This window comes from Ranitomeya variabilis, chromosome 3 (genome assembly GCF_051348905.1).
Source record: "Ranitomeya variabilis isolate aRanVar5 chromosome 3, aRanVar5.hap1, whole genome shotgun sequence".
Classification (NCBI taxonomy): domain Eukaryota; kingdom Metazoa; phylum Chordata; class Amphibia; order Anura; family Dendrobatidae; genus Ranitomeya; species Ranitomeya variabilis.
In genome coordinates this window covers 752326951-752352766 of record NC_135234.1, presented here as the reverse complement: position 1 = coordinate 752352766, position 25816 = coordinate 752326951, and the positions used below count along the sequence as shown (strand labels likewise).

Genomic DNA, 25816 nt, shown 5'->3' with positions numbered 1-25816 from the left:
TATTATGGAAAGGCTGCAGCTTAACTTGTAGGCAGAAGTCCACATGACTGGGATTGGCCAGGAGTGAAAATGAAGTGGGATAGGTGGTTTTATGGAAGAAGAACAGGGGGACGACTAGGGTTGGGGGTATTTGAGGGAAACATGTGGGAAAATGGCTATTTTGGGGTGTTACTGGTTGCGAATAGTATTCCACAAATGTACGACCTGATTACCATGGCGAATATGAAAGCTCTTCTGGGGCAGTTCTTATATTACTGTTAAGAGTAACTTTGATTGTGAAATTCACACAGACGTGACAGGAAGTGCATTTTTGAGACCAGTGGTGTCAAGGGGCTTGGCCTGAATTTTGGGGTAGAAATAGGTTTCTTAAAGAATTAGAGTTAATTCCAATCATAATGGCAGTGTCTTTATGGGGAGAGGAGTTTAAGGATCGCAAGATTAGGTTTCATTGTGACAACATGGGGTGGTAGCGATTTATTAATAACCTTACTGCTTCATCTCCACCTGTTCTAAGGTTGGCCAGAAGGTTGAGGCAAAAGGGTGGTATTGGGGATAGTGGTTGGTTCATTAATGTGCCTTGTGCTTTGTTATATGGATTATCAATCATTTTGGGCGGAGAAGAAGGGCCACTTGCTTCATCATGCAGATGGTTCTTTTTTTCAAGATTTGAATTTATGGCAGTAATGATGAAGGGCTCAAGGGAGTTGGGTTTAGATTCATCTTGTTTCATTTCTCACGCCTTTTGGATAAGCGCATCAATGGTAGCTGCAGATAGTGGCCTGACGCTGGAGGAAATCATGCATTTGGGGAATTCTCAGCATTATAGATGGCATTGAATAGGTATTATGGTATTTTGTAGAAGTTGGTTTTTACAGGTTTCTTTGTTGCCTATGCGGTTGGTTTTGTGCTTGTGTATTGCAGATGCTAGACCATGTTTAGCCTGGATATTCAGACACTTGTGTTTATTGGGAAGCCTTGTGGGTGGATATTAGGCTGGAGGGACAGTAGATGGGTTTTCAGAGAGAGGCAGTAATTATTCAATGGCTGGGATTCGGAGGTATGGTGTGAAGTCGGGTGTTACCGGAGCTTCATCAGGCAACGTGCCAGGACACGATGCCCAACATATTGGTTCTACATGAGGGTGGGAATGACTTGGGAGCAAGATCAGTTAGGGAGCTGATAAGGGATATCTTTCTTGACCTTCTGATGTTATGGGTAGCATTTCCCAAGATGTTATTGGTTTGGTCCGACATAGTGCCGAGAAAAACATGGCATTTAGCAAGATCGGCAGAAGGTATCAACAGAGCATGGGTCAAGCTGAATCGAACTTTGTAGCTTGTAATGGTGGCGCGTGTGCATCATCATGACTTGGAATCCGGGGAGGTTAATTTCTGGTTGAACGATGGGGTTCATTTGAACGCTGTTGGGATTGACATTTGGGCACTGGCTATTCAGGAAGGGAGAGAATGTGCTATGGAGTTGGTGGGAGGTGTTTAGGTCTTACTGGGAGGTGTAGTACTCCATGTACAGAGTATAATGGGATTACATTATGTTCCCATTCTGTGACACTTGGCGCTTTAAGAGCATTTTGAAAACGTAGTGATGATCTTACAGTCGCTGTCTCTATGGCTTTGTGTTCTGTAAATGTTTTGTTTCTTGTATATGGCTGACAATAACTTACATAAAACGTTACCCAGCGACCTTGACAATGTTATAGCAGTACTGATATCCCTGCATAATGTCGAGATCCTGACTGTTTCCGCCCTACCTGTTTGTCTGACATTCTTCACAGTGAAAACAAATATAACCTCTGCCTACATCCGAGCCTTTCATTCATGCATTTCCCATGAGGATTTTACAGCTATATATCATTCAGGCTCGTAAAGGCGTTGTCGGGTTTAGGAGACCCTGTAGAGAATTTTCAGTTGATAGATGGGACTCCCCCGTTGAGGACTCTGATTCATTAAGGAAAACCTGTTGGCCTTCTTTTTACATGTGGAAGTAGTGGAATGGCTTCTTCCCTCAATAAAAATGACCTATTTGTAGAGATCCAACGTAGTAGTCGTGAGAAATCGAGAGTAGAAGCCATATGCAAGTGCACTGGGGCGTGTCGGTGTGCTAGGAAGAAGACGTCTGTGCATTGACACACCCAAGTGCACTTCCAGCCTGAGAATCACATCGAGAAAAATAGCACCAAAGAACCAATAATAAAAGTTGAAAGCTTTTTGAAACCAACAATAAAAACATATACAAGAGGTAGGATAATGACAGTGGTGAGCAAAAATGATGGAACCACAACTTAAACAGGCAACAAACAGGCAGAGTAAACAAGTTGTGAATGGCTCAAAAGTGCAGGTGGATAGTGCGAAAGAACAATCCTATGGACACAATACAATTTTGTATGAATGATGAATATTAAGGTCCAGCAAGGGTTGTATATAAGGTATAGTAAGAGCGCTGAGCCAAGTGTAAGAAATAGAAGAGTAAAGCAATGTGCCTCATGTTTTACCTGGGTGTTGCGGTGCTGCTGCCCCAGCGCGCGTTTCGGTAGAGTGCCGTCTTCCGGGGCTTTTACACTAGATTTCTCAATGGATGAGAAAAAAACATGGACTTGGTGAACACTGCCAGGAAGCTGAGGATCCGAATGGGAAGAGTAATACCTTTACTCAGACTGCACACTTTGGAGCTGATCTGGCTCCTTCATCAGGTTCATAGTAGACTATCATGAAGAGGCTAGAAAAATGTAGTCTGAATAAAAATCTCTACTCTTCCCATTCGGATCCTCACCTTCCTGGCAGCACTCACCAAGTCCACATTGTTGTCTTACCCATTGAGTCTACTATGTACCTGATGAAGGGGCCAGATCGGCTCCGAAACGCGTAGTATGAATATAAGATTTTACTCTTCCCAATCGGATCCTCATCTTTTTAACGAGTGCTCACCAAGTCTGTGTTGTTTTTTCTTTTCCCATTGCCATATCTAAGTCCTGGTGCTCATGGGCCTGGGGCTTCGCGAGCGCAGCTGCAGCCGATGGAGAGAGACCATTCACATCATTGTCAGTCTTGTGCCTGTCTTGCATAACACAACTGAGTGTAAATAGATTCCCTATCAGTATGTCTTTAGAGTGCGGGAGAAAACCGGAGAACCCGGAGGAAACCCACACATAGACGGGAAGAACATAACAACTCTTTGCAGATGTCGTCCTTGGTGGGATTTGAACCCAGGACCCCGGCGCTGCAAGGCTGCAGGGCTATCCACTGTGTACTGTCACACAAATCTTTTCTACCCCTAACACATGCTAAAAGGGCGACTCCTTACAATTGTAATTTTATGAAATTAATGTGCAATTTTAATTTGTTGCAATAACAAAAAAAAATTGCAAAGATTTGCCCTTTTAGCATCTGTTGAGCTATCACCATGATTGTGGCAATGTTTATACACTTAGAAAATAACATTCGTAAAGACTGAATATTCGTAGTCATATTACAGCTCTGCAATTGCCTTTTATGCAGTTGTAATAAGGTTTTGCAATGCATTCAGTAATGCTAGCATGGACATTGCCTATGAATGACGGCGGTAGGTAGAAATTGTCTTACAGGTGTTTGAAGTACATTAGGACCATAAGGATTTGCTCTAAGTACCCACAAGAATTTTTTTCTTAATAGGATTCATGATTTGATAAATTGTTAGCTACAGAAGCTATATCTACACTAATGCAATTCTATGAGTTGTAGATATATTTTACTAATGCAGGTTTTGTGTTCATGTCTCTTTAAATACAGTAGTGTTTTTCCTAAGGCCCCCATAAACATTAGACTAATGTCGGCTGAATCTGCCAATATCGACTGGTTCGTCCGATGGTCTAATGTGTATGGGGCACCGGCCGCCTGATAGTCGGGAGCTGGCCCACTGGAGAACAGGAGAATCCTCCGATGGGCCCCTGTGCAAGAGTGGGCCATCACCCTCTTATGTGAGCAGTACTTGGCAGTATATACTTGAATGACTATGTACAGACAAAGCCGGCATCTTATTAATTAATCAATCAACCCAGATCATTGTTATATAAATTTGTGAATAAGGATAATGTTACATTTGTACGAAGCTGAAAAATGGAGCCCTGGAATTGGTTACTGGTGGACCCTTGGCTCGCCAGTCCGACACTGGTTGGGAGAGATGTCGATCATTAATGTCCTATTTTTGACTGCCAATCGCTTTGTTCTCCCTGGAATTAGCCATCAGCTGACGTGTCAGTCGGTGGCTTTCTCCTAGAGAACACAGGAGTTCACAGCCAAGCAATTGCTCCTGAGTATGGGAGAATCAGCTGACATGGCTGCCGGCCAAATGACCTGCTGAAGCATTGTTTAAGTAACAGCTATCTAATTTGTTTGGGAGCCTTAGAATTATCCAGTTGCCAAAAATACCAATAACCATTTTACACAAAGTGGGCTTCTCCATAATACTTTGAGGCTATCACATCACATGGTACAGCACCGCTAATCAGGGTGCATTATACTAGCCACCATAAAAGCAGTGGCAGGGAATGCAGCAGCTGCTTTGTGTTAAATCTGGATAGTGAAAGGACCTCACAGCTTAGTGATAGAAATAGGTAGGGGAAGCAATAAAATACTGCTTAAAGATTACAGATAGTGTGTGTGTGTGACAGCACAACAGTCAGTGAGGAACAGCTACCATCTGTTTCTGGAAACTAAAGTTGCGTTTGCATTAAAGACCTTGAAATGTGTTCAATAGAAGATTTGTAGAAAATCAAATTTTGGGAAAAACTGAGCAAAGCTGGTGGATTAAAATTTCAAAACTTTCACTTATCTCTAATCGATAAATTTGAAACGCATTGTGGACCACACTTCTAGGGCTTTGTATGTCTGCACTGATACGTTTATAGTGCCCAAAAAATAAAAGTTACAGAAGGTTTATCGAATTGATTCCTATGCACACAACTGTAGTCAGACTTACCAAATCGCCCACAACCTAAATGTGCACCTGGACGCCAGTCCCTTCCAGGAGTCCAGGTGATCACCCCCATTTTCAAGAAGCTACCAGATTCCCAGAAGGGATGACAAATCACCAGAGTACCATAGAAGCCTCCTGGATAGTGGTGAGCGAGTGTGCTCGTTACTCGGGTTTCTCCAAGCATGCTCGGGTGTTCTCCAAGTATCTTGGGCATACTCGTAGATTATGTTTGTGTCCCCGCAGTGGCATGATTTGCTAGACAGCCTGAATACATATGGGGGTTGCCTGTTTGTTAGGGAATCCCCACATGTATTCAGGTTGTCTAGCAGCCGCAAATCATGCAGCTGCGGAGACACAAACATAATCTCCGAGCACACCCAAAATACTCAGAGAACACCCGAGCATGCTCGGAAAACTCGAGTAACAAGCACACTCGCTCATCACTACTCCTGGATCCTCAACAAAAGCAGCGAACCCTCCTGTGTGTGGCCCCAAATGCTCCATCATCAGATGTAGCTCTGACTTCCAGGAGCAACTTTAGGTGGCAGGAACGGGGTGTGGGAAAGGGGAGCGACCGGTAAAATGGACGTAGTTATGAGAAAATTATGGTGCACCGCATTCCGGTTTCTCCAGAAGGAGCACTTCACAAATTTTTCAAGCCTGACAGTAAAGCTTATGTCCAATTTACCGCTCTAACTACACGTCAGGATGTTATCCTAGGAGTCACTGAAGCTTACAAGACTTTGTGTCACATTTTTTTTCTCCACGGGAAGGACAAAGTAATTGTGTCCAGCAGAAAAGCAACTAGGAATAGAAATGATTCGATACGCTCGGAGTCCAGTGAAGTTCCTGGCGATCGGCAGATTCCTGACTGCAGGTTGTCAGGTTATTGGGTTCTGTTTAAAGAACATCTCATTAGGAAACCTTAATGTCATCTAATAGACGTGCCGTTTACTCCATACTTTGCCCGCAGTAGACTCTCCGTGGAATTTGCCACTCAATATGAGTAAATATATGCGCCGAAAATGCTGCATTCAATCAATTCCAATAATTTGGTAAGAAAAACTATAAACTCAGTTAAGTTTGGCAACTAATTCTCTGTTTTCTGTTTCTTTGCCTACAAACCTAAAGCTTGAATTAAAGATTACTAAACCCACAATTTATCATCAATGATACAGTGATCAAATAGCAAAATGGAAAAAGATTAAAAAACACAAAACCCTTTCCAGGTCTTTCCCAGCATGCAGTACCCATCATACGGCATACACTACTTCTAATAATGTTTTGCCTCTGCTGACTGTTTCCTCCTGCTGAGCAATGTATTTATTACCATGACTACAATAGTGGTAAAAGAATAAAACAATTCTATAAAATTCCTTATCATCAAAATTACTAAAAAGTTCATAAAAATAATTACAATCATCATACCCACTAAGGACAATAAAGTAACTAATATATTATTTATCCCCAATGGACAAAAATATAATTATATAGATATAACTGCTATAATACTGCCCCTATGTACAAGAATATATCTACTATAATACTGCTCCTATATACAAGAATATAACTACTATAATACTGCTCCTATATAAAAGAATATAACTACTATAATACTGCCCCTATGTACAAGAATATAACTACTATAATACTGCTCCTATGTACAAGAATATAACTACTGTAATACTGCCCCCTATGTACAAGAATATAACTACTATAATACTGCCCCTATATACAAGAATATAACTACTATAATACTGCCCCCTATGTACAAGAATATAACTACTATAATACTGCTCCTATGTACAAGAATATAACTACTATAATACTGCCCCTATGTACAATATAACTACTATAATACTGCTCCTATGTATAAGAATATAACTACTATAATACTGCCCCATGTACAATATAACTACTATAATACTGCTCCTATGTATAAGAATATAACTACTATAATACTGCTCCTATGTACAAGAATATAACTACTATAATACTGCTCCTATGTACAAGAATATAACTACTATAATACTGCCCCTACGTACAAGAATATATCTACTATAATACTGCTCCTATGTACAAGACTATAACTACTATAATACTGCCCCTATGTACAAGAATATAACTACTATAATACTGCCCCCTATGTACAAGAATATAACTACTATAATACTGCTCCCTATGTACAAGAATATAACTACTATAATACTGCTCCTATGTACAAGACTATAACTACTATAATACTGCTCCTATGTACAAGAATATAAATACTATAATACTGCCCCTATCTACAAGAATATAGCTACTATAATACTGCTCCCTATGTACAAGAATATAACTACTATAATACTGCCCCTATGTACAAGAATATAAATACTATAATACTGCCCCTATCTACAAGAATATAACTACTATAATACTGCTCCTATGTACAAGAATATAACTACTATAATACTGCTCCTATGTACAAGAATATAACTACTATAATACTGCCCCTATGTACAAGAATATAACGGGGTGTGGGAAAGGGGAGCGACCGGTAAAATGGACGTAGTTATGAGAAAATTATGGTGCACCGCATTCCGGTTTCTCCAGAAGGAGCACTTCACAAATTTTTCAAAGCCTGACAGTAAAGCTTATGTCCAATTTACCGCTCTAACTACACGTCAGGATGTTATCCTAGGAGTCACTGAAGCTTACAAGACTTTGTGTCACATTTTTTTTCTCCACGGGAAGGACAAAGTAATTGTGTCCAGCAGAAAAGCAACTAGGAATAGAAATGATTCGATACGCTCGGAGTCCAGTGAAGTTCCTGGCGATCGGCAGATTCCTGACTGCAGGTTGTCAGGTTATTGGGTTCTGTTTAAAGAACATCTCATTAGGAAACCTTAATGTCATCTAATAGACGTGCCGTTTACTCCATACTAAATACTATAATACTGCTCCCTATGTACAAGAATATAACTACTATAATACTGCCCCTATGTACAAGAATATAACTACTATAATACTGCTCCTATGTACAAGAATATAACTACTATAATACTACTCCTATGTACAGTACAAGAATATAACTACTATAATACTGCCCCCTATGTTTCTAGAATCTAACAACTTGAAATACTGCTTTTATGTAAGTGGAGCGCCCCCACGTTTAGGGCAATGGGGTACTCGGCACCGGGTCTATCTCTCTCGGTTCTGGGGATGTCACAGTGGCCCGACCCGGTCCGTCGGGGCGTCCAATTAAAGGTGTAGTAGTTTGTACGGTGTTCGTGACGCCACCTGTGGTATTTGGTCAGGGTGACCGACGCTGCTAGGGGTCCGCTGGGATGATGGAATGGCAGCTAGATGGTGTACCTTCACACAGGTGAAGTATGTCCCCAGGGCTTCCCAGATGTGTAGGTGGTGATGGTGGACGTTGTAAGGCGCAATGAATAACAAGGACACAAAGGTTGCAGTCTCTTTACCTTTTACTGAAGACTTCGGAGTCCACAGTCCAGAGTACCGTTCACAGGGCAGGCCGGTCCGAAGGCACATCCAGAGTTCCCTTATCTAGGTGGAAATCAGTAGCCTTCCTACTAGCGCCTGTGTGTTGTAGTACCTCCCTGGTGAGCACCACGGGATAGTCCTCACAACTTTCGTGGATGTTTCTGATGTTCTCTCTCTCTCTGTCCCCCTGATGATATGGATAGGACAACCCGTATGACGGGGTAGGCCTGGAGCTATTTTATAGGGACCCTAGTGACGCCTCTCTCCCACAATTTGCCTCCGTGTCTTCATAGGTATTAAGGTCGGGCAGCCAACTTGAAATCAACTGTCCTGCCGGTCTCTGAAGTAATGCGTAGAGCCTATTACTCCCTCTGTGTTCCGGCCACCGGCTACACGCCTCAGAAGGAGGCTGCCAATCTTGGGGCAGAACTCTTCCCGGTATTATCTCCTTGTGCTGTGACGTCATTTCTCACTCTCCACAATACAATTCCTTTCTTGTCCTTTCTTAGGATGCTGCCGCAATGGAGTGCAGGCACAGCTCCGTAACGTACTATCTCGTGCTTGTTCTCTGTCAGGGGCCCACCCCTGACAGGGACCCTCTGTCTGCAGCTCAGATGTTCCTCCTTCTCCCCCTGTCTGCCTGACAGGTCCTCTCTGGGTCAAACCCAGGTAGCTTCTCACTGACTTCCTATCCATCCCACCAGTTTTACCCGTGTGTGAAGAGTGGCCTAGTAGATAGTACCTTTGCTCCCCCTGGTGGACTGGAGTGTGAAGTGTAGTGTGTGACTGTGATACCTGGTCAGGTGAACTCCTTTAGTACCATCAGACGTAATATCACTCCCCCTGGTTGAAGAGCGACACTACTGCAATGACCAGGACTCTGGGGCGCTGCACTCCCTCCCCTGTTAAATCCAGCACTCCCGGACTGGGAAAAGAAGAGCAACAATACATGTTAGCAAAAGACATACAAAATTTTTAGAATGCTGTAAACAAGTTAATTTAACAGTGCTTCCCTTTATGGGAGGTGAGGATACTTGAACGTTACAAACAAGAACATATTTACATTGTGCAACAGCAAATTGAAAACAGTTATTATCTATCTATGGAACCAATTACCCATACAGGTATTCTATCTACTAAGTGCCATAACAATAATTTAACATTTTTCTTTCTCTAAGTGCAAAGTCTATTAACCATCTATCTATGGCTCTCTAGAGGACTCTCTAACCCCTACAGGTTCACTATATTGAAATTCAGCTTTCAACTTTCTCTTGTCCTCAATTTTATTTAAAGTACATCATTAAACATTTTCAAACATTTCTTATCACTAGCTTTCTGACTACATACTATTACTATGCAAAACATTATTACTATCTAGCTTTTTAAGGCAACATTATCATACTTTGGCTAAGTGCAACAACTAAACATTCCCTTTAAGAGGAAATCTCAAGTCTCTTCTGAGGTAATGCAAACAATCAATTTGCAAGTCAGTTTAAAGCAAGAACTTTCACGCTGTAATCAGGAACAGTCTCTTCAAAAAGCTCCTCTTTGTAAAACCAGTAGAGAGCACCTTTAAGAAGGTGCAAACTATGTACAGCAACAGTTTGTGATCATGCGCAGTTCATGATTCAGCAGTTTTTTTGGGTAAAACAATGATGAACTTGTGCAAAACTAGAAACAATAGGGATCCCGGGTAAACTAAGGGATCCCTTTAAGAGTTAACCCTGGACAGGTTTGAGCAGCAAAAACAGGAAACGAACAGTTAACTATTTACAGTTTTCGGTTCTCCGAGGTTTATTCTTATAGCAGGTTGCAAGACATCAGTTGATAGTGAACACTTCTTGACCGAGGAAGCTTTGGTTCCGTGCTCTCGTCTGATGTGTCAATGTCATTGGTCGTCTCTCAGGTGCGGTCAAGTCACCAGGGGTCTGGATTCGAATGTCAGTTTTGGTAGCAAGTTCAGTAGCGGCAATAATGCATACAGTGGTGGTAGTGTTAGGATTTGTCAGTTCAGAGTTAGTCGTAGTCAGGGCAGCAGGTGGCGCTACAGTAGGTTCACACCGCTTAACGTTCCGAGCGCACCAACCTTGTGCACTCCAATGGCGAGTGTAGGTCACCTGGTCCCCTCTGCGTAAGATTCGGTTCCGATATCCGTCACGGAATTGGACCTCCACGTCATAGCTGGCAACAAAGACTTCAGACGATAGTCCTGGCTCCTGTATGAAGCCCCAACCCCTTTTCGGGTGAAAGGCTAGTACAGTTCCTTGTTTCACCGAGTTCTTATTACCGCATTCGGTCTTTGGCTTTTGTACTTTCGGTGGGTCATTTTGTTCTGTCTCCTTTCTGTTTTTCCAGTGTGAAATTAAGCATTGTTTGTATTGTTTGTATTGTCTCCCAGGTGAGCACAGCAATATAGGTACCTTCTTGTTTGGACCCGTCCGGTCTAGTCTTTCAAGCATCCCATTTGAAGATCACCCCCTCAGAGCTCACATCTAACGGTTCGCCCATAGCTGTTGGTAACGGGGGCAGTGTCCCTTCTATCTTGCCCAGAGCCGTCACGACTATTTCGGCAGCAGGTGGTTGGTCACAGTCGGGGCGGGGAGCGGTCACCGGAGCAGGATCGGTCAGTGGGGCAGGTACGTTTCCCATACCTGCGTCTGATGTGGTTCCATCGGTGTCGATCCGCTCCGCTGATAAGGACACTGGAGTCTGCGGCGGCTCGGGCCACGGTTCTTCCAATGCGACCTTCTTGCACAGCTCCGATTTCCATTTCTTCACTGTGGTCGGTTCTACGTCCAGGAGCGGATGACTTGGCCCCTCCACCGGCGGATCCTAGGAATCCGGATCTTCCAGTAGCGGCACGCTCTGGTGCACCTCCATTCGGCTGGCATAGTCGTGGATCACTCCGTTGTCGTTCAGGCACTTGCTGGTCACCCTCACTGCCTCGAGGTCGGCGGCCGCACATGCACGTTGCTCCTCCATTTTCTGGGGGTGGAGCTCCTTCTTCGCTTCGGGGGAATGTCGTCTTCTCGTAGCAGTAGTCGGAGGGGGCGGTTGTCGCTTCTGGCGCCACTTTGGTAGTCTCCTCCCATGGCACGCCCTTCTTCTTCTGTTCTCCTCGTGGCGCGGTAATGGCGGCAAATTTGGTGGCAAATGGCAATACACAGTCCTTCAGCAAATCACAGTTCCAATACAGTTCTGACACAGTTCTTAGGCACACATGACCTGATTTTCAGGCTTAAGTAGATCCTGTTTGTGACGCCAAGATTTGGAGCACCCCCATGTGTAGGGCAATGGGGTACTCGGCATCGGGTCTATCTCGCTCGGTTCTGGGGATGTCTGTTATGATCCTAGTGGCAAGGATCGCAAGTCTGACTAGCTAAGTAACTAAACTGACTACAAACTCTGGGGAAGTGGTAACTGAATTGACCGCAACCTGATCCTATCCGCACACAACTATAGGTAGCCGTGGAACGTTACCTGAAAATCCTAGACGTCTCTTCACGGCCTGAGAAACTGACTATTCCTGGAGGGAAAGAAAGTCCTCACTTGCCTCAGTGAAATTACCCCAAAGATATAGAATAGCCCCCCACAAATATTAATGGTGAGTTAAGGGGAAGGCACAAACGCAGAGATGAAATAGATTTAGCAAATGAGGCCCGCTAAAACTAGATAGCAGAAAATAGAAAGGGAACTGTGTGGTCGATTAAAAACCCTATTCAAAATATCCACGCAGAGATTGCTCGAGCCCCCGCACCAACTAACGGTGCGGGGGAAGCAACTCTGTACCCCAGAGCTTACCAGCAGCAAGAAATCACATATTAGCAAGCTGGACTAAACTCATCATACACAGAAATCATATTGCAGACTGATGAGCAAAAAATAATTAAACAGAACTTAGCTTCTCCTGAAGAGACTGAAAATGAAGATAATCAGGAGTAATCAGAATAGCACTGAATACATCGACAGCCAGCAACAAGTGGAAGTGAAACAGAGCTATATAGGAACCTCCCAGTGAATAACGAGGCAGCTGACCCAGCCACAGACCCGCAGGATAACAAACAAAGCCACCAGGGGGAGCCCAAAACAAAAGTCACACAATACCACCTGTGACCACAAGAGGGAGCCTGAAAACAGAGTTCACAACAGATGTCACGGTGGCCCAACCCGGTCCGTGGCCCTTCTGAGGGGCGTCCAATTAAAGGTGTAGTAGTTTTTACGGTGTTCATGACTCCACATGTGTTATTCGGTCAGGGTGACCGACGCTGCTAGGGGTCCGCTGGGATGATGGAATGGCAGCTAGATGGTGTACCTTCCCACAGGTGAAGTATGTCCCCAGGGCTTCCCAGATGTGTAGGTGGTGATGGTGGACGTTGTAAGGCGCAATGAATAACAAGGACACAAAGGTTGCAGTCTCTTTACCTTTTACTGAAGACTTCGGAGTCCACAGTCCAGAGTACCGTTCACAGGGCAGGCTGAGTCCAGCCGGTCCAAAGGCACATCCAGAGTTCCCTTATCCAGGTGGAAATCAGTAGCCTTCCTACTAGCGCCTGTGTGTTGTAGTACCTCCCTGCTGAGCACCACGGGATAGTCCTCACAACTATCGTGGATATTTCTGATGTTCTCTCTCTCTGTCTCCCAGATGGTATGGATAGGACAACCCGTATGACGGGGTAGGCCTGGAGCTATTTTATAGGGACCCTAGTGACACCCCTCTCCCACAATTTGCCTCCGTGTCTTCATAGGTATTAAGGTCGGGCAGCCAACTTGGAATCAACTGTCCTGCCGGTCTCTGAAGTAATACGTAGAGCCTATTACTCCCTTGGTGTTCCGACCACCGGCTACGCGCCTCAGAAGGAGGCTGCCGATCTTGGGGCAGAATTCCTCCCGGTATTATCTCCTTGTGCTGTGACTTCGTTTCTCACTCTCCACAATATACTTCGCTTTGTGTCCTTTCTTAGGATGCTGCCACAATGAGGTGCAGGCTCAGCTCCGTAACGCTCTATCTCGTGCTTGGTCTCTGTCAGGATCCCACCCCTGACAGGGACCTTCTGTCTGCAGCTCAGATGTTCCTCCTTCTCCCCCTGTCTACCTGACAGGTCCTCTCTGGGTCGAACCCAGGTAGCTTCTCACTGACTTCCTATCCAACCCACCAGTTTTACCCGTGTGTGAGGAGTGGCCTAGTAGATAGTACCTTTGCTCCCTCTGGTGGACTGGAGTGTGAAGTGTAGTGTGTGACTGATACCTGGTCAGGTGAACTCCTTTAGTACTATCAGATGTAATATCACTCCCCCTGGTGGAAGAGCGACACTACTGCAACGACCAGGATTCTGGGGCGCTGCATAAGGAATATTTTATACTGCCCCTTTTAACATTTCAGTTGGATGTCCTTTTTCTTGTCTGCAGTATGTGAGGGAGTTGTCACCTAATCACTACCGTATAAAATGTTTAATATATAAATCAGAAATCTCAGATTGCCTGTATGATCAGTGAAAGTCTCAGAACACACACTCTATAGTCGTAGCCGTTCTGTAACTCTGCTACACTGAAAGTAAAATAAGAAATATTTGGGATTGAGATCTTGCGCAGATACTCTGCTATTATTTTTGTATATAATATTTTAAGAGATTTGTGGGGGAATTTCACATGTACATTTCCATCTTCTCATGAGAACTGGAGTGACTCATCCAGGCATGAGCGGACTGCAGGATGAGGCTTTCCGTCCATTTATTGGCAGGGTCATGGCTCATGAAATTCCGCCTGTGAGTGGTGATTGTCCTGTTTAATGTATTTTCCAAAAAACATCTTTCTGGCAGAGAAAATCTCATCCTAACCTGATGGAAAGGATTGTGACTCATAGATTCTAATGACCTGTAACGTTCAAGGTTATGGCTTTACATTGTATTTCTGTTCATTAGGTGTCACGGGTGTGTCAGAGGCTGCAGACAGTCACTCTGCATCTGGCTGCAGAAGGTCTCAGCGGTTGGCCTTGCAGACTAGTGGCCACCTCCCCCGGTCTTAATGGTGTCTCCTGGATCTGGGTGTTTATAACTCTCAGCTTCCTGTGGTGAGTTGCGGGTGTTATTTTCTATTTGCACTTCTCTGTTGCGGCTTGGAGCTATTGCAGTTGGCTATCTTCCTCATTGGTGTTGCTGGAGGACATCTCTGTTTCTCTCTGAGTCTTCTCAAGCTAAGTGTTCCCTTGTTTTATGTATCCTAGCTGTCTTTAGTGGCAGTGGGGATTGACTAGCGCGGCATCCTGTCCTTCCCGCCCGGTGCTGGGCTTATCGTCAGGATCAGGCAAGGATTAGGTATCCTGCTCAGCAATAGGTGTAGAACCTATATAGGGACGATAGGGCAGACAGGGTGATGTTAGATCTGTCTAGGGGTCTCCACTCCCCCTTCCCTAGTGTTCGGTTCCCCATCCCTTATCCCTTTGCGTTGCATTTAATTTGTCCGACACTGTGCGTTACATTAGGTGTATCCAAAAATTAAATGTGCCCTCGTAGGGGCTACCCTCATTGGATTTATAACCATGTATAATTCTTGTCTCCAGGGTTTAGTATCAAAGTAGAAATATTAGCGTTGGTGTAGTAAAATATAACTACTATAATACTGTCCCCTATGTACAAGAATATAACTACTATAATACTGCCCCTATGTAGAAGAATATAACTACTATAATACTGCTCCCTATGTACAAGAATATAACTACTATAATACTGCCCCTATGTACAAGGATATAACTACTATAACACTGCTCCCATGTACAAGAATATAACTACTATAATACTGCCTCCTATGTGCAAGAATATAACTACTATAATACTGCTCCCTATGTACAAGAATATAACTACTATAATACTGCCCCTATGTAGAAGAATATAACTACTATAATACTGCCCCCTATGTACAAGGATATAACTACTATAATACTGCCCCTATGTACAAGAATATAACTACTATAATACTGCCCATATGTACAAGAATATAACTACTATAATACTGCCCCTATGTACAAGAATATAACTACTATAATACTGCCCCTATGTACAAGAATATAACTGCTATAATACTGCTCCTATATTCAAGAATACAGCTTCTATAATACTGCTCCTACGTACAAGAATATAACCACTATAATACTGCTCCTATGTACAAGAATATAGCTACTATAACACTGCTCCCATGTACAAGAATATAACTACTATAATACTGACCCCTATGTACAAGAATATAACTACTATAATACTGCTCCTATGTACAAGAATATACCTACTATAATACTGCCCCCTATGTACAAGAATATAACTACTATAATACTGCTCCTATATACAAGAATATAACTACTATAATACTGCCCCCTATATACAAGAATATAACTACTATAATACTGCTCCTATGTACAAGAATATAACTACTATAATACTGCCCCTATGTACAAGAATATAACTACTATAATACTGCCCCTATGTACATCAATATAACTACTATAATACTGCCCCTATGTACAAGAATATAACTACTATAATACTGCCCATATGTACAAGAATATAACTACTATAATACTGCCCCTATGTACAAGAATATAACTACTATAATACTGCCCCTATGTACAAGAATATAACCACTATAATACTGCTCCTATGTACAAGAATATAACTACTATAACACTGCTCCCATGTACAAGAATATAACTACTATAATACTGCTCCTATGTACAAGAATATAACTACTATAATACTGCACCTATGTACAAGAATATAACTACTATAATACTGCCCCTATGTACAAGAATATAACCACTATAATACTGCTCCTATGTACAAGAATATAACTACTATAACACTTCTCCCATGTACAAGAATATAACTACTATAATACTGCCTCCTATGTGCAAGAATATAACTACTATAATACTGCTCCCTATGTACAAGAATATAACTACTATAATACTGCCCCTATGTAGAAGAATATAACTACTATAATACTGTCCCCTATGTACAAGGATATAACTACTATAATACTGCCCCTATGTACAAGAATATAACTACTATAATACTGCCCCTATGTACAAGAATATAACTACTATAATACTGCCCCTATGTACAAGAATATAACTGCTATAATACTGCTCCTATATTCAAGAATACAGCTTCTATAATACTGCTCCTACGTACAAGAATATAACCACTATAATACTGCTCCTATGTACAAGAATATAGCTACTATAACACTGCTCCCATGTACAAGAATATAACTACTATAATACTGACCCCTATGTACAAGAATATAACTACTATAATACTGCTCCTATGTACAAGAATATACCTACTATAATACTGCCCCCTATGTACAAGAATATAACTACTATAATACTGCTCCTATATACAAGAATATAACTACTATAATACTGCCCCCTATATACAAGAATATAACTACTATAATACTGCTCCTATGTACAAGAATATAACTACTATAATACTGCCCCTATGTACAAGAATATAACTACTATAATACTGCCCCTATGTACATGAATATAACTACTATAATACTGCTCCTATGTACAAGAATATTACTTCTATATTACTTTCCACCATGAAGAAGAGAATATTTGGTGTTGACTTTGGTAAAGATAGCCAGGATATCTCCAGCAGTTAGATAGACAATGAATATGGCAGTAACCCCGATGCTTAAACCATGACACCATGGCACTGCGCAGCCCTGTTTGGATCCTATTCAGTGGTCTATGGCTGCCCTATTACAACTCCATACAAATCAGGGCTGAATATTTGCATTTTCCAATTACAGAAATGCATGGACCATGAACTAAAATACTTTCCTATCTGAGTAATGACACGATCATGACTGTCGCTCTATTTCTTGCTGAGCTTCATGATATGATGTGCCAATTAAACGCTACTTTGAAAGATGCATGAAGTCTAATGGGTTTTCTGCTCCGTTGGTGGGCTGTTTATAGGCGCGTGGCCTCGAGGTACTGTCATCAGCCATCTCTCTGTTTGACCCTCGCTACAGGCATCTCAGTAGAAATAATCCAGAAATGTGTTATTGTCATTTCTGATGTGTACATGAGGTTTGCTGCTCCAGATGGGGGTATGTGTATGTAATTCACCCAGAATACCACAGCAATACGCATGCGTTAGAGGGACGCATATGATCGGAAAAATATCCATGCTTTGTCCACAATTTTTCTAGCATTGCAGCTGAATCCTATTCACTTTGATGGGTGTTGTCTGCAATTCCACATTCTCCTAGCAATGAGTTTAGAAAAGATTAATCCGGTATCCATTCTATGTATTGTATCTTTACCTAGTAAACACAAATAATTCAGAATAATTAATCATTTACTTTTCTTACTTGTAGATTGAAGACCTAATCATGGCAGGAAAAGTTTCTGCAGCGTGTCTCCTCCTGTTCCTGATCTCCTGGGTCAGTTCCCACAGCTCTATTTCTAAACCAACTTGGCCAACATATAAAGTTCCAGTGGTTCTTCCTCAGATGACCACTGGCCTGGAGAAACCTCACTTTGATGCAGAGCCCAGGCTGGATGTTCCAGGCTCGTGTGGGTCAGAATGTCACAAGCATATCCCGATGCCTACTTTAGATGAGCTGAAGGACAACATGGCTTATGAAACCTTGTATTCCAACGGGAGCCGCACTTTGACTGAAGTAGGGATTTATGTTTTTGCCAACAGGGAAGACACTGAAAAAAGCCATGGGAAGTCCCGTCGTAAAAGACAAATCTATGGATATGACAGTAGGTTTAGTATATACGGGAAAAACTTCTTACTTAATTATCCTTTCTCAACTTCCGTAAAGTTGTCCACTGGTTGCACTGGCACGTTGGTGGCAGAGAAACATGTCCTTACAGCTGCCCACTGCATTCACGATGGCAAGAGTTATGTCAAAGGAGCTCAAAAGCTTAGAGTTGGATTCTTAAAGCCTAAATTCAAAGAAGGCGGTAAAGGTCTCAACCAAACAAATTCTGGATCTAGCGAAAAAATGAAATTCCAATGGATTCGGGTGAAAAGGACCCACGTTCCTAAAGGATGGATTAAAGGCAACACCAATGACATTGGCATGGATTACGACTATGCCTTATTAGAACTCAAAAAACCCCACAAGAGAAAATTCATGATGATCGGCGTGAGTCCAACTGGCCGACAGTTGCCTGGTGGAAGAATCCACTTCTCCGGCTTTGACAACGATAGACCTGGGAACTTGGTATATCGATTTTGTGATGTCAAAGAGGAAACCTACGACCTACTTTACCAGCAATGTGATGCCCAACCCGGAGCCAGCGGTTCGGGAGTTTATGTCAGGATGTGGAAACGTGACAAACAAAGATGGGAACGTAAAGTTATTGGAATTTTCTCCGGACACCAGTGGGTGGACAAAAACGGTGACAAACAGGATTTTAATGTCGCGGTTCGTATAACTCCTCTTAAATATGCGCAAATCTGCTTTTGGATTAAAGGAAATTATATTGATTGCAGGGACGGATAATGTGGTTCTACTAACCAAAACCATTTTCCCAAAAATTGGGTCAATGTTGAATGTATTGTTCAGCCAATGCTACTTTTTCTTCTTTCCACCCTCGTCCATGGAGATGTAAGAGTCCGACCAACATTTGGACTTCAGCTTCTGTCACCGTACTAATCAGTTGTGTATTGACAAATGGAATTTTTTTGCCTTTTGCTTCTTTCTTCGAAGCATCAGCCAAGCTAACGAAGACTGTCAAGTAAAGACATATATTGTTTGTAGGCTTTTATTCAGGGCTGAATGAGAGTCGTAATGTTTTTCGACAGTTGCCTATCGCTCCGTAACATATAATATGCACTTTTCCCGACTTCTTTATAGGACTATAACTGTGTCTTTCTTTTATAAATTGCTATTTTCCTACTGAAATTTTAATAACTGTTGTACATAAGCCTTTATGTTTTTTTTTTATTATATCCATTTTTGCCCTTTAAGTAGCTTTTAATCTCAGGATGTACAGAATGTACAGATGGGAGCTGAAAAGTATTATTAGGATGTCGCTCTTCATTGAGCTAGCAGAATTTCATATACTTTTATTTTTTATTTTTTTCTATCTTAACGTTTTCAGGATTTGTGAAAGGGAATGAAAATTCTCTTCAGCACTTTGGAAAGAAGCTTTCGAATGCATTTCAAAAAAAAAATTCACAGCCGGAACAAAAATTAAAATTTATCAACCCTTGTCTGTAAAAAAAAAAAAAACAGAGAAAGGATTCACGAACAATTATTTTGCTGGAGTAAGAAGGAAATTTTGAATTTCAATGTTTTGACACTTTTTCTGCCAAAATTTTAATTGGACAGGATTCTATTACTTCTTTCCAATATTCTCGACACAAGAAAGTAATGGAATTGACAAAACTTTGTCTAGGTGAATCTCCCTGGACTTTCTATAACTTTTTATAGAGAGCAGAAGAGAAGGAACGGAAAATCGACAGCAGGAGCGGTACGTGATGGGAGAGATCGTCACACAGCAGAAAAGGCAGGTAGTTCAGATCTTAATGGGTGGTGTCCAGGACTATTTTTTTATTCTATGAGCCAAAATACTAACAGGCAGGTAGTTGCTGTACTTGGTGCCGCCTAAGAGCTCCAGCAAGCGATTGAACTTTTTCACGACAAGAGAGTAACTCTTCATCTTCCGGTTTAGCTGTTGACTGGGCGTGGCTGCCAATGTCATGTTGATTGACAGCTAGCACCCCACACCCTGCAGTTAGGCAGAGATCGGCGCCGGACACATAAGACAGGTAGATAACAACTATCTGCCTGTAAGTCCTTAGTCCTGTAGCTAAAATATTAAATAGTTCTGAATAACCCTTTTAAGTAAAGTACGTTCAAATCCAGCCCTAGTGTAATCCACAAACTACAAAGTTCAGGGATTTCATAGTTGGAATACAATGGTGCTACTTCACCTACTAGTGGTTGTAAAAGGTACTGCAAGTCATAGAATATAAACATTTTAAATTCTTCAACACCACAAAAAATGATCACAAATTTCCTCTTCGTACACAACTTATTTTGATGCAAAAAAAAAAGAAAAATGAGTGAACTTTTTTTATATCTAACATAAGATGTAGTGTAGTTGGCATACTATTGCCTCCTGTGGATGACTGACGCACACGTTATATTCATTGCATTGAAATTAATGGCAAAAATTAAGCATGTTTTGTAAAGAAAGAAATAGAATCAACAAAATTTTTGAAAAATCTTTTTTTTTTAAATTGTCCTTTGCAGTACAAGTAAATAATCGTCAACTAAGGTTGCATTTGAGTGTATTTTCCTCTGATAGATATTACCTAGATATTAGAAAATTCTAGTATGAGCGATCAATACTAAGAAAATCAAATTTTTCATTTTATGAGTAATGAATTTAAAGAAAAGTCAGAAATTTTTGCATTTAAGATGGAATTACATAGAATGAACTGTGACCTCTCGCTGTATGAACAGGTCAGGAGAAACATCGGGCACTTTGTATTGTCACATTAAAATTCCAGACATTTTTCTCTGGCCGGACGAGACAGGCGGTCGTCAGTAAATATTACCTTAGGTCCATCACGGATTAGTTCTGGTTTGGACTTGTAGAATGGCCCCTAGCATGGACACAACTGCTTGACCGATTTTGAACAAAGGGCAGGATTTACATACGAGATCAGATACTAATGTACGGGTGTTTCGTTACAAAATCAAGAGGCCAATCTTTCAAACTTTGGCTATCAACTAGCTAGAACTTGACACCTCCTCCAACGCATTTCTCAACTCAATATCACTTCACATGTCCTCCTTTTTATTTTTTTGTTTAACGGCCTATGGCTCGATCTACAGCCATGGCGACCTGATGGATGAACGATCTCTAGGAGGATCGATCTTGTGCAAGCATAGATAGATCCACCAGGATCTTCTCCCCCGCCATCTTGATAGTATCAAGCCATCAGATTGCTGGTCTTCATCTTTTCCTTGTTCCTTCTGTTCTTCCGTCCATGACATCCTTCCCCAGTGATTGCTCTATTCGTATGATGGGTCTAAAGTAGGCAAGTCGTAGCTTGGTGATCCTTTCTTCGAGTAATATGTCTGGACATCATATGAACTACTAGTGTTCTAAATGTCTTCTAGTCTTGCCCTTATTATTGGAGGGCTCCCATCAGTGAGACATCCATCTTTACTCATGATGACTTTCAATCTTAGTCAATGTTTTCAAAACTGATTAGCTGTGGTTACAAATACACCATTAAGTAATTCAGAGATATTTCTAAATCAGATCAGCCAAAGTAGAAATGACTATTCACTATGGAGGAACATTGCACTTTACTGACAGCCTACTGATTTCTTTAAGGATGATGTAATACTTCACTTTCCCTGCGGGGGCAGTGCAGGGAAAGTGATTACTTGCTAGTAGGTCCAGTAAAATGCACAGTGCTCTTTCACCAAAATGTTCAAATGTGTTCTACATATTTCAGCCATTGTTGCATACAGTAAATTCACCCTCCTGAATTTCTTTCTCTGTTACATATTATGAACTTTGTTACTGTGTAAAGTATGTACATGCATATTTTTAAAGGTGACCTCCATTCCACAACCCCTTAAAGCCTGTTTAACCCCTTAGTGACGGAGCCAAATTTTTTAAATCTGACCAGTGTCACTTTATGTGGTAATAACTCTGGAACGCTTCAACAGTGAATTTGATATTGTTTCTTCGTGACACATTATACTTTATGAAAATGGTAAATTTAGATCGATGTGTTTTGTGTTTATAAAAAAAATATCAGAAATTTGAGAAAAATGTTAAAAAATTAACAATTTTCAAAATTTGAATGATTATGCCTTTAATCCAGATAGTCATACCACAGAAAAACATTAATAAATAACATTTCCCATATGTCTGCTTTACATCAGCACCATTTGTAAAATGTTATTTTATTTTGTTAGCATTTTAGGAGGTTCAAAAATGTAGCAGTAATTTTTCATTTTTTTGAAGGAAATTTTACAAAATTTATTTTTTTAGGGACTTAGCCAGGTTTAAAGTGCCTTTAGGGGTCCCATATATTTGGAAACCCCCAAAAGTGATACCATTTAAAAACAGCACCCCCTGACATATTGAAAACTGCTGTCAGGCAGTTTATTAAAGGGAACCTGTCACCCCGTTTTTTAAATATGAGCTAAAAATAGCTTTAAATAGGGCCTGAGCTGTGCTTTATAACTGTGTCTTTATTGTCCCCTGATTCGCCACCTTTGCTGCCAAAATACCTTAGTAAAGTCGCCGTTTTCGCCTGTCAATCACGGCGGTCTGGTCAAATGGGCGTTGTGAATTCGCTGTTTCTCCCCCACCTCTTGCTTTTCCCTAAGTAATTTCTTCCCGGCGTTTGCGTAGTGTTTCGCGCCTGCGCAGTTAAGTCTAATGTTGCGCCTGCGTATTATGCATTGCCCAACTGTGGGCATAGCATACAGCTCATCTCTGCGCATGCGCGGCTCTTCTCTGTAACCTGTGTGCCCTGGAAGTCTGACTATGCAAATGGTGTTGTCCTGGATGCCGGTAAAATTTCCCCATCCAGAACTTCTTGCGTAAGTTTTGTAGATTTTCTTAACTGCGCAGGCGCGAAACACTACGCAATCGCCGGGAAGAAATTACTTAGGGAAAAGCAAGAGGTGGGGGAGAAACAGCGAATTCACAACGCCCATTTGACCAGACAGCCGTGATTGACAGGCGAAAACGGCGACTTTACTAAGGTATTTTGGCAGCAAAGGTGGGGAATCAGGGGACAATAAAGACAGTTATAAAGCACAGCTCAGGCCCTATTTAAAGCTATTTTTAGCTCATATTGAAAAAAACAGGGTGACAGGTTCCCTTTAACCCTTCAGTTGCTTTTCAGGAATTAATGCAAAGAGACATGACAGAAATGAAAATGTGCATTTTTACCACCTAAATGCCTCTACTATCTGAACAGGTTACAACAGCCAGCAGACACTTAGGCCAGAATTTGGTCATGAATTGCCAATCGCAAACATCAGGAGCACAAAATCATGATCTGAGGGCACCAATTGGAATTAGGAGGAAGCCCCCACAGTCTGTTAACCATTTATAATGATGTAGTCACTATTCAAAGCGGCATCTAAGAGGTTAAACAGATTTGGATGGTGCAAACACTGATCGTGGCTGATGCAGCAAGATGTCAGCTATAGTGGACAGCCGACAGCTGCGGGATTGTCACCTGTATAGGGAGGCTATCCTCTTATATCTCAGGTCAGTTAAAAGACATATTGGCGGTCATTAAGGGGATAAACAAACACATTAATTCATGAAAATTTCCCTCTGTATTTTGGTTTCTAGCAAAAGAGACTGAAAACCACCCAAACCCATCTATACTATGAATTCATATTTTACATATTCAAGGGCCTCTTACATATTCAAGGGCCTCTTACATATTAAAGGGCCTCTTACAGATGGTTTCCACCAGAAACATTTTTGGGTTTATGAACGAAATAAGCAAAATAGTAGTGTTTAGTGGGACGATGGTAATCATGGGTGGACCGTCCATTTGGTCCATGATCAGAATCTCATGAAGGCATATAAATATTATAGTGGGGTGTCCCCTGTTTGGGACCCCCTATGTGCTGATCCAGAAGTGATATCTGCTCTATATGAGTGGCTTGTGTCCTGATAGACTCGAACTGTGATGGCTGTAGGGGAAATACCTGGCTTAGCGGCATTCATTTTTCCAGAGTAGGCAGGAGCTAGACCTGGGGCAATCACTTGAACGCCCTTATGGCCCATTTTGATAGGTGTTGTCTATAATAAGATAATGAGCTTTTATCTAGGTGGTAGATCTGCCAAGCCTTCACTGTCACTGCACCTTGTCACTACAAAATGAGGCATATTCTCCATTCTGGAGTTTGGGAAAACTGAGTGACAACCACGGTAGTCATTGTAATGGACGCTTCATAGGTTGTCAGACAGATTTTCCATTTCAAAAATGCAACTTTGGAAGTGCTCATCATTCAAACTGTCCTACCGTTTTGTTTATACAGCTTCAATGGTGGCCCATACGTCTCCATGGTTAAAAACTATTAACTAAGTCTGTCTGTGGTTTTATACTCCATTCCTACATACGCTGGGTAGATTACCTATAAAAGGCGGCAGATGATTGTGGCATCAGACTACACAGATATTGTTTGTAGTCTGTTGCTATGGAGACACACAGATTATTTACAAAGGTTCTTTTTTAACTCTATTTGTAAGATGCACCTGGGGCAAAATTAAATAAATTAATTAATACACTTGGTGCAAAGGTTTAAGGACCTATATTTGTTTGGGACCTTTTTTTTTTACTTTGGCAAAAAGAGTTTGGTGTAACCACTAATATTATTTAATAAGCAGCATGATGTATTATATAATCCTCCTGGTTAAACCTCTTGGGTTTATGGTGCTTTTATATTTATTTTCTTTTTTGTAAATTTCATGGCATTGGGCAGCATTGATGGCATTTCCATCATATTGTGTAACACCGTTGCTGAACTATGTTATGTTATTGTGTCTTGATTATTCTATGTTCATCTTTGTCCTGGAGAAAAAGTTCTCAAAAGTTATGTACAAATGTGATTTTTTTTAATGTAAATAATTGTAAGGATCATTGCTTGGATGTAACACTTAATATAAAGGTTTCACTTTTTGAATGTAAGCCAGTGGGAAAAAAAATCTGATTAAAAAAATAAATTTTTTGTGCAAGAGGTCTTTTTTTTTAATGTAAATTTATGGCAAAAATATGAACTAAAATATCTGAGTAACTATGTAACAAAGGTTATGGACTTTTACATATTTTTTTTCTTAAATTGCACGTATGATATGGAAAAAAAACAATTCTGTAATAGGTTGTGGTTACAATGTGTTAGCCATTTTGCTTCTTCAGTCTGCATGTAATACAATACATTGCAAGCTGCTCGATGCTGTTCAATGTCATTCCCGATAGCTGGGCACCCTGTCGGTTCAGTCTCCTCCAGTCCTTCCAGCCTTCTTTTAATCACAAATGTAAGCCCAATTCTAATCACATGAGATTTGTGCTTAGATTAGAGGAGTGACTGGAGACTTATCAGGATTGACGCTGAACAGTATTAAGCAGCTTGCAATGTCTTTATAATTTTTCCAATCTGTAGGAACAAAATGGTTAAAAATGTTGTCTCAAAACAGATTACAGAAATTATTTTTTTGTAATTTAATAATAAAATGCAGAGATATAAATAAACCTTTAATCTTTTCTCATAATACATGTCAAAAATGTCATAGACACAGATTAGCTGTGACTACATGATCACCCATGGG

General features: G+C 41.3%; 1 protein-coding gene across 1 annotated transcript in view; it reads left to right on the top strand.

Annotated features, from left to right (window-relative positions):
* Window positions 1-25218, top strand: part of PRSS23 (serine protease 23) — a 55591-nt gene extending 30373 nt beyond the window's left edge. The window contains exon 2 of the mRNA XM_077298576.1: window positions 17842-25218. Coding sequence (XP_077154691.1) covers window positions 17857-18984 — 1128 coding nt within the window. The 5' untranslated portion in view covers window positions 17842-17856 and the 3' untranslated portion in view covers window positions 18985-25218. The remainder of the gene's footprint in view (window positions 1-17841) is intronic.
* The last annotated feature ends 598 nt before the right edge of the window (window positions 25219-25816 follow it).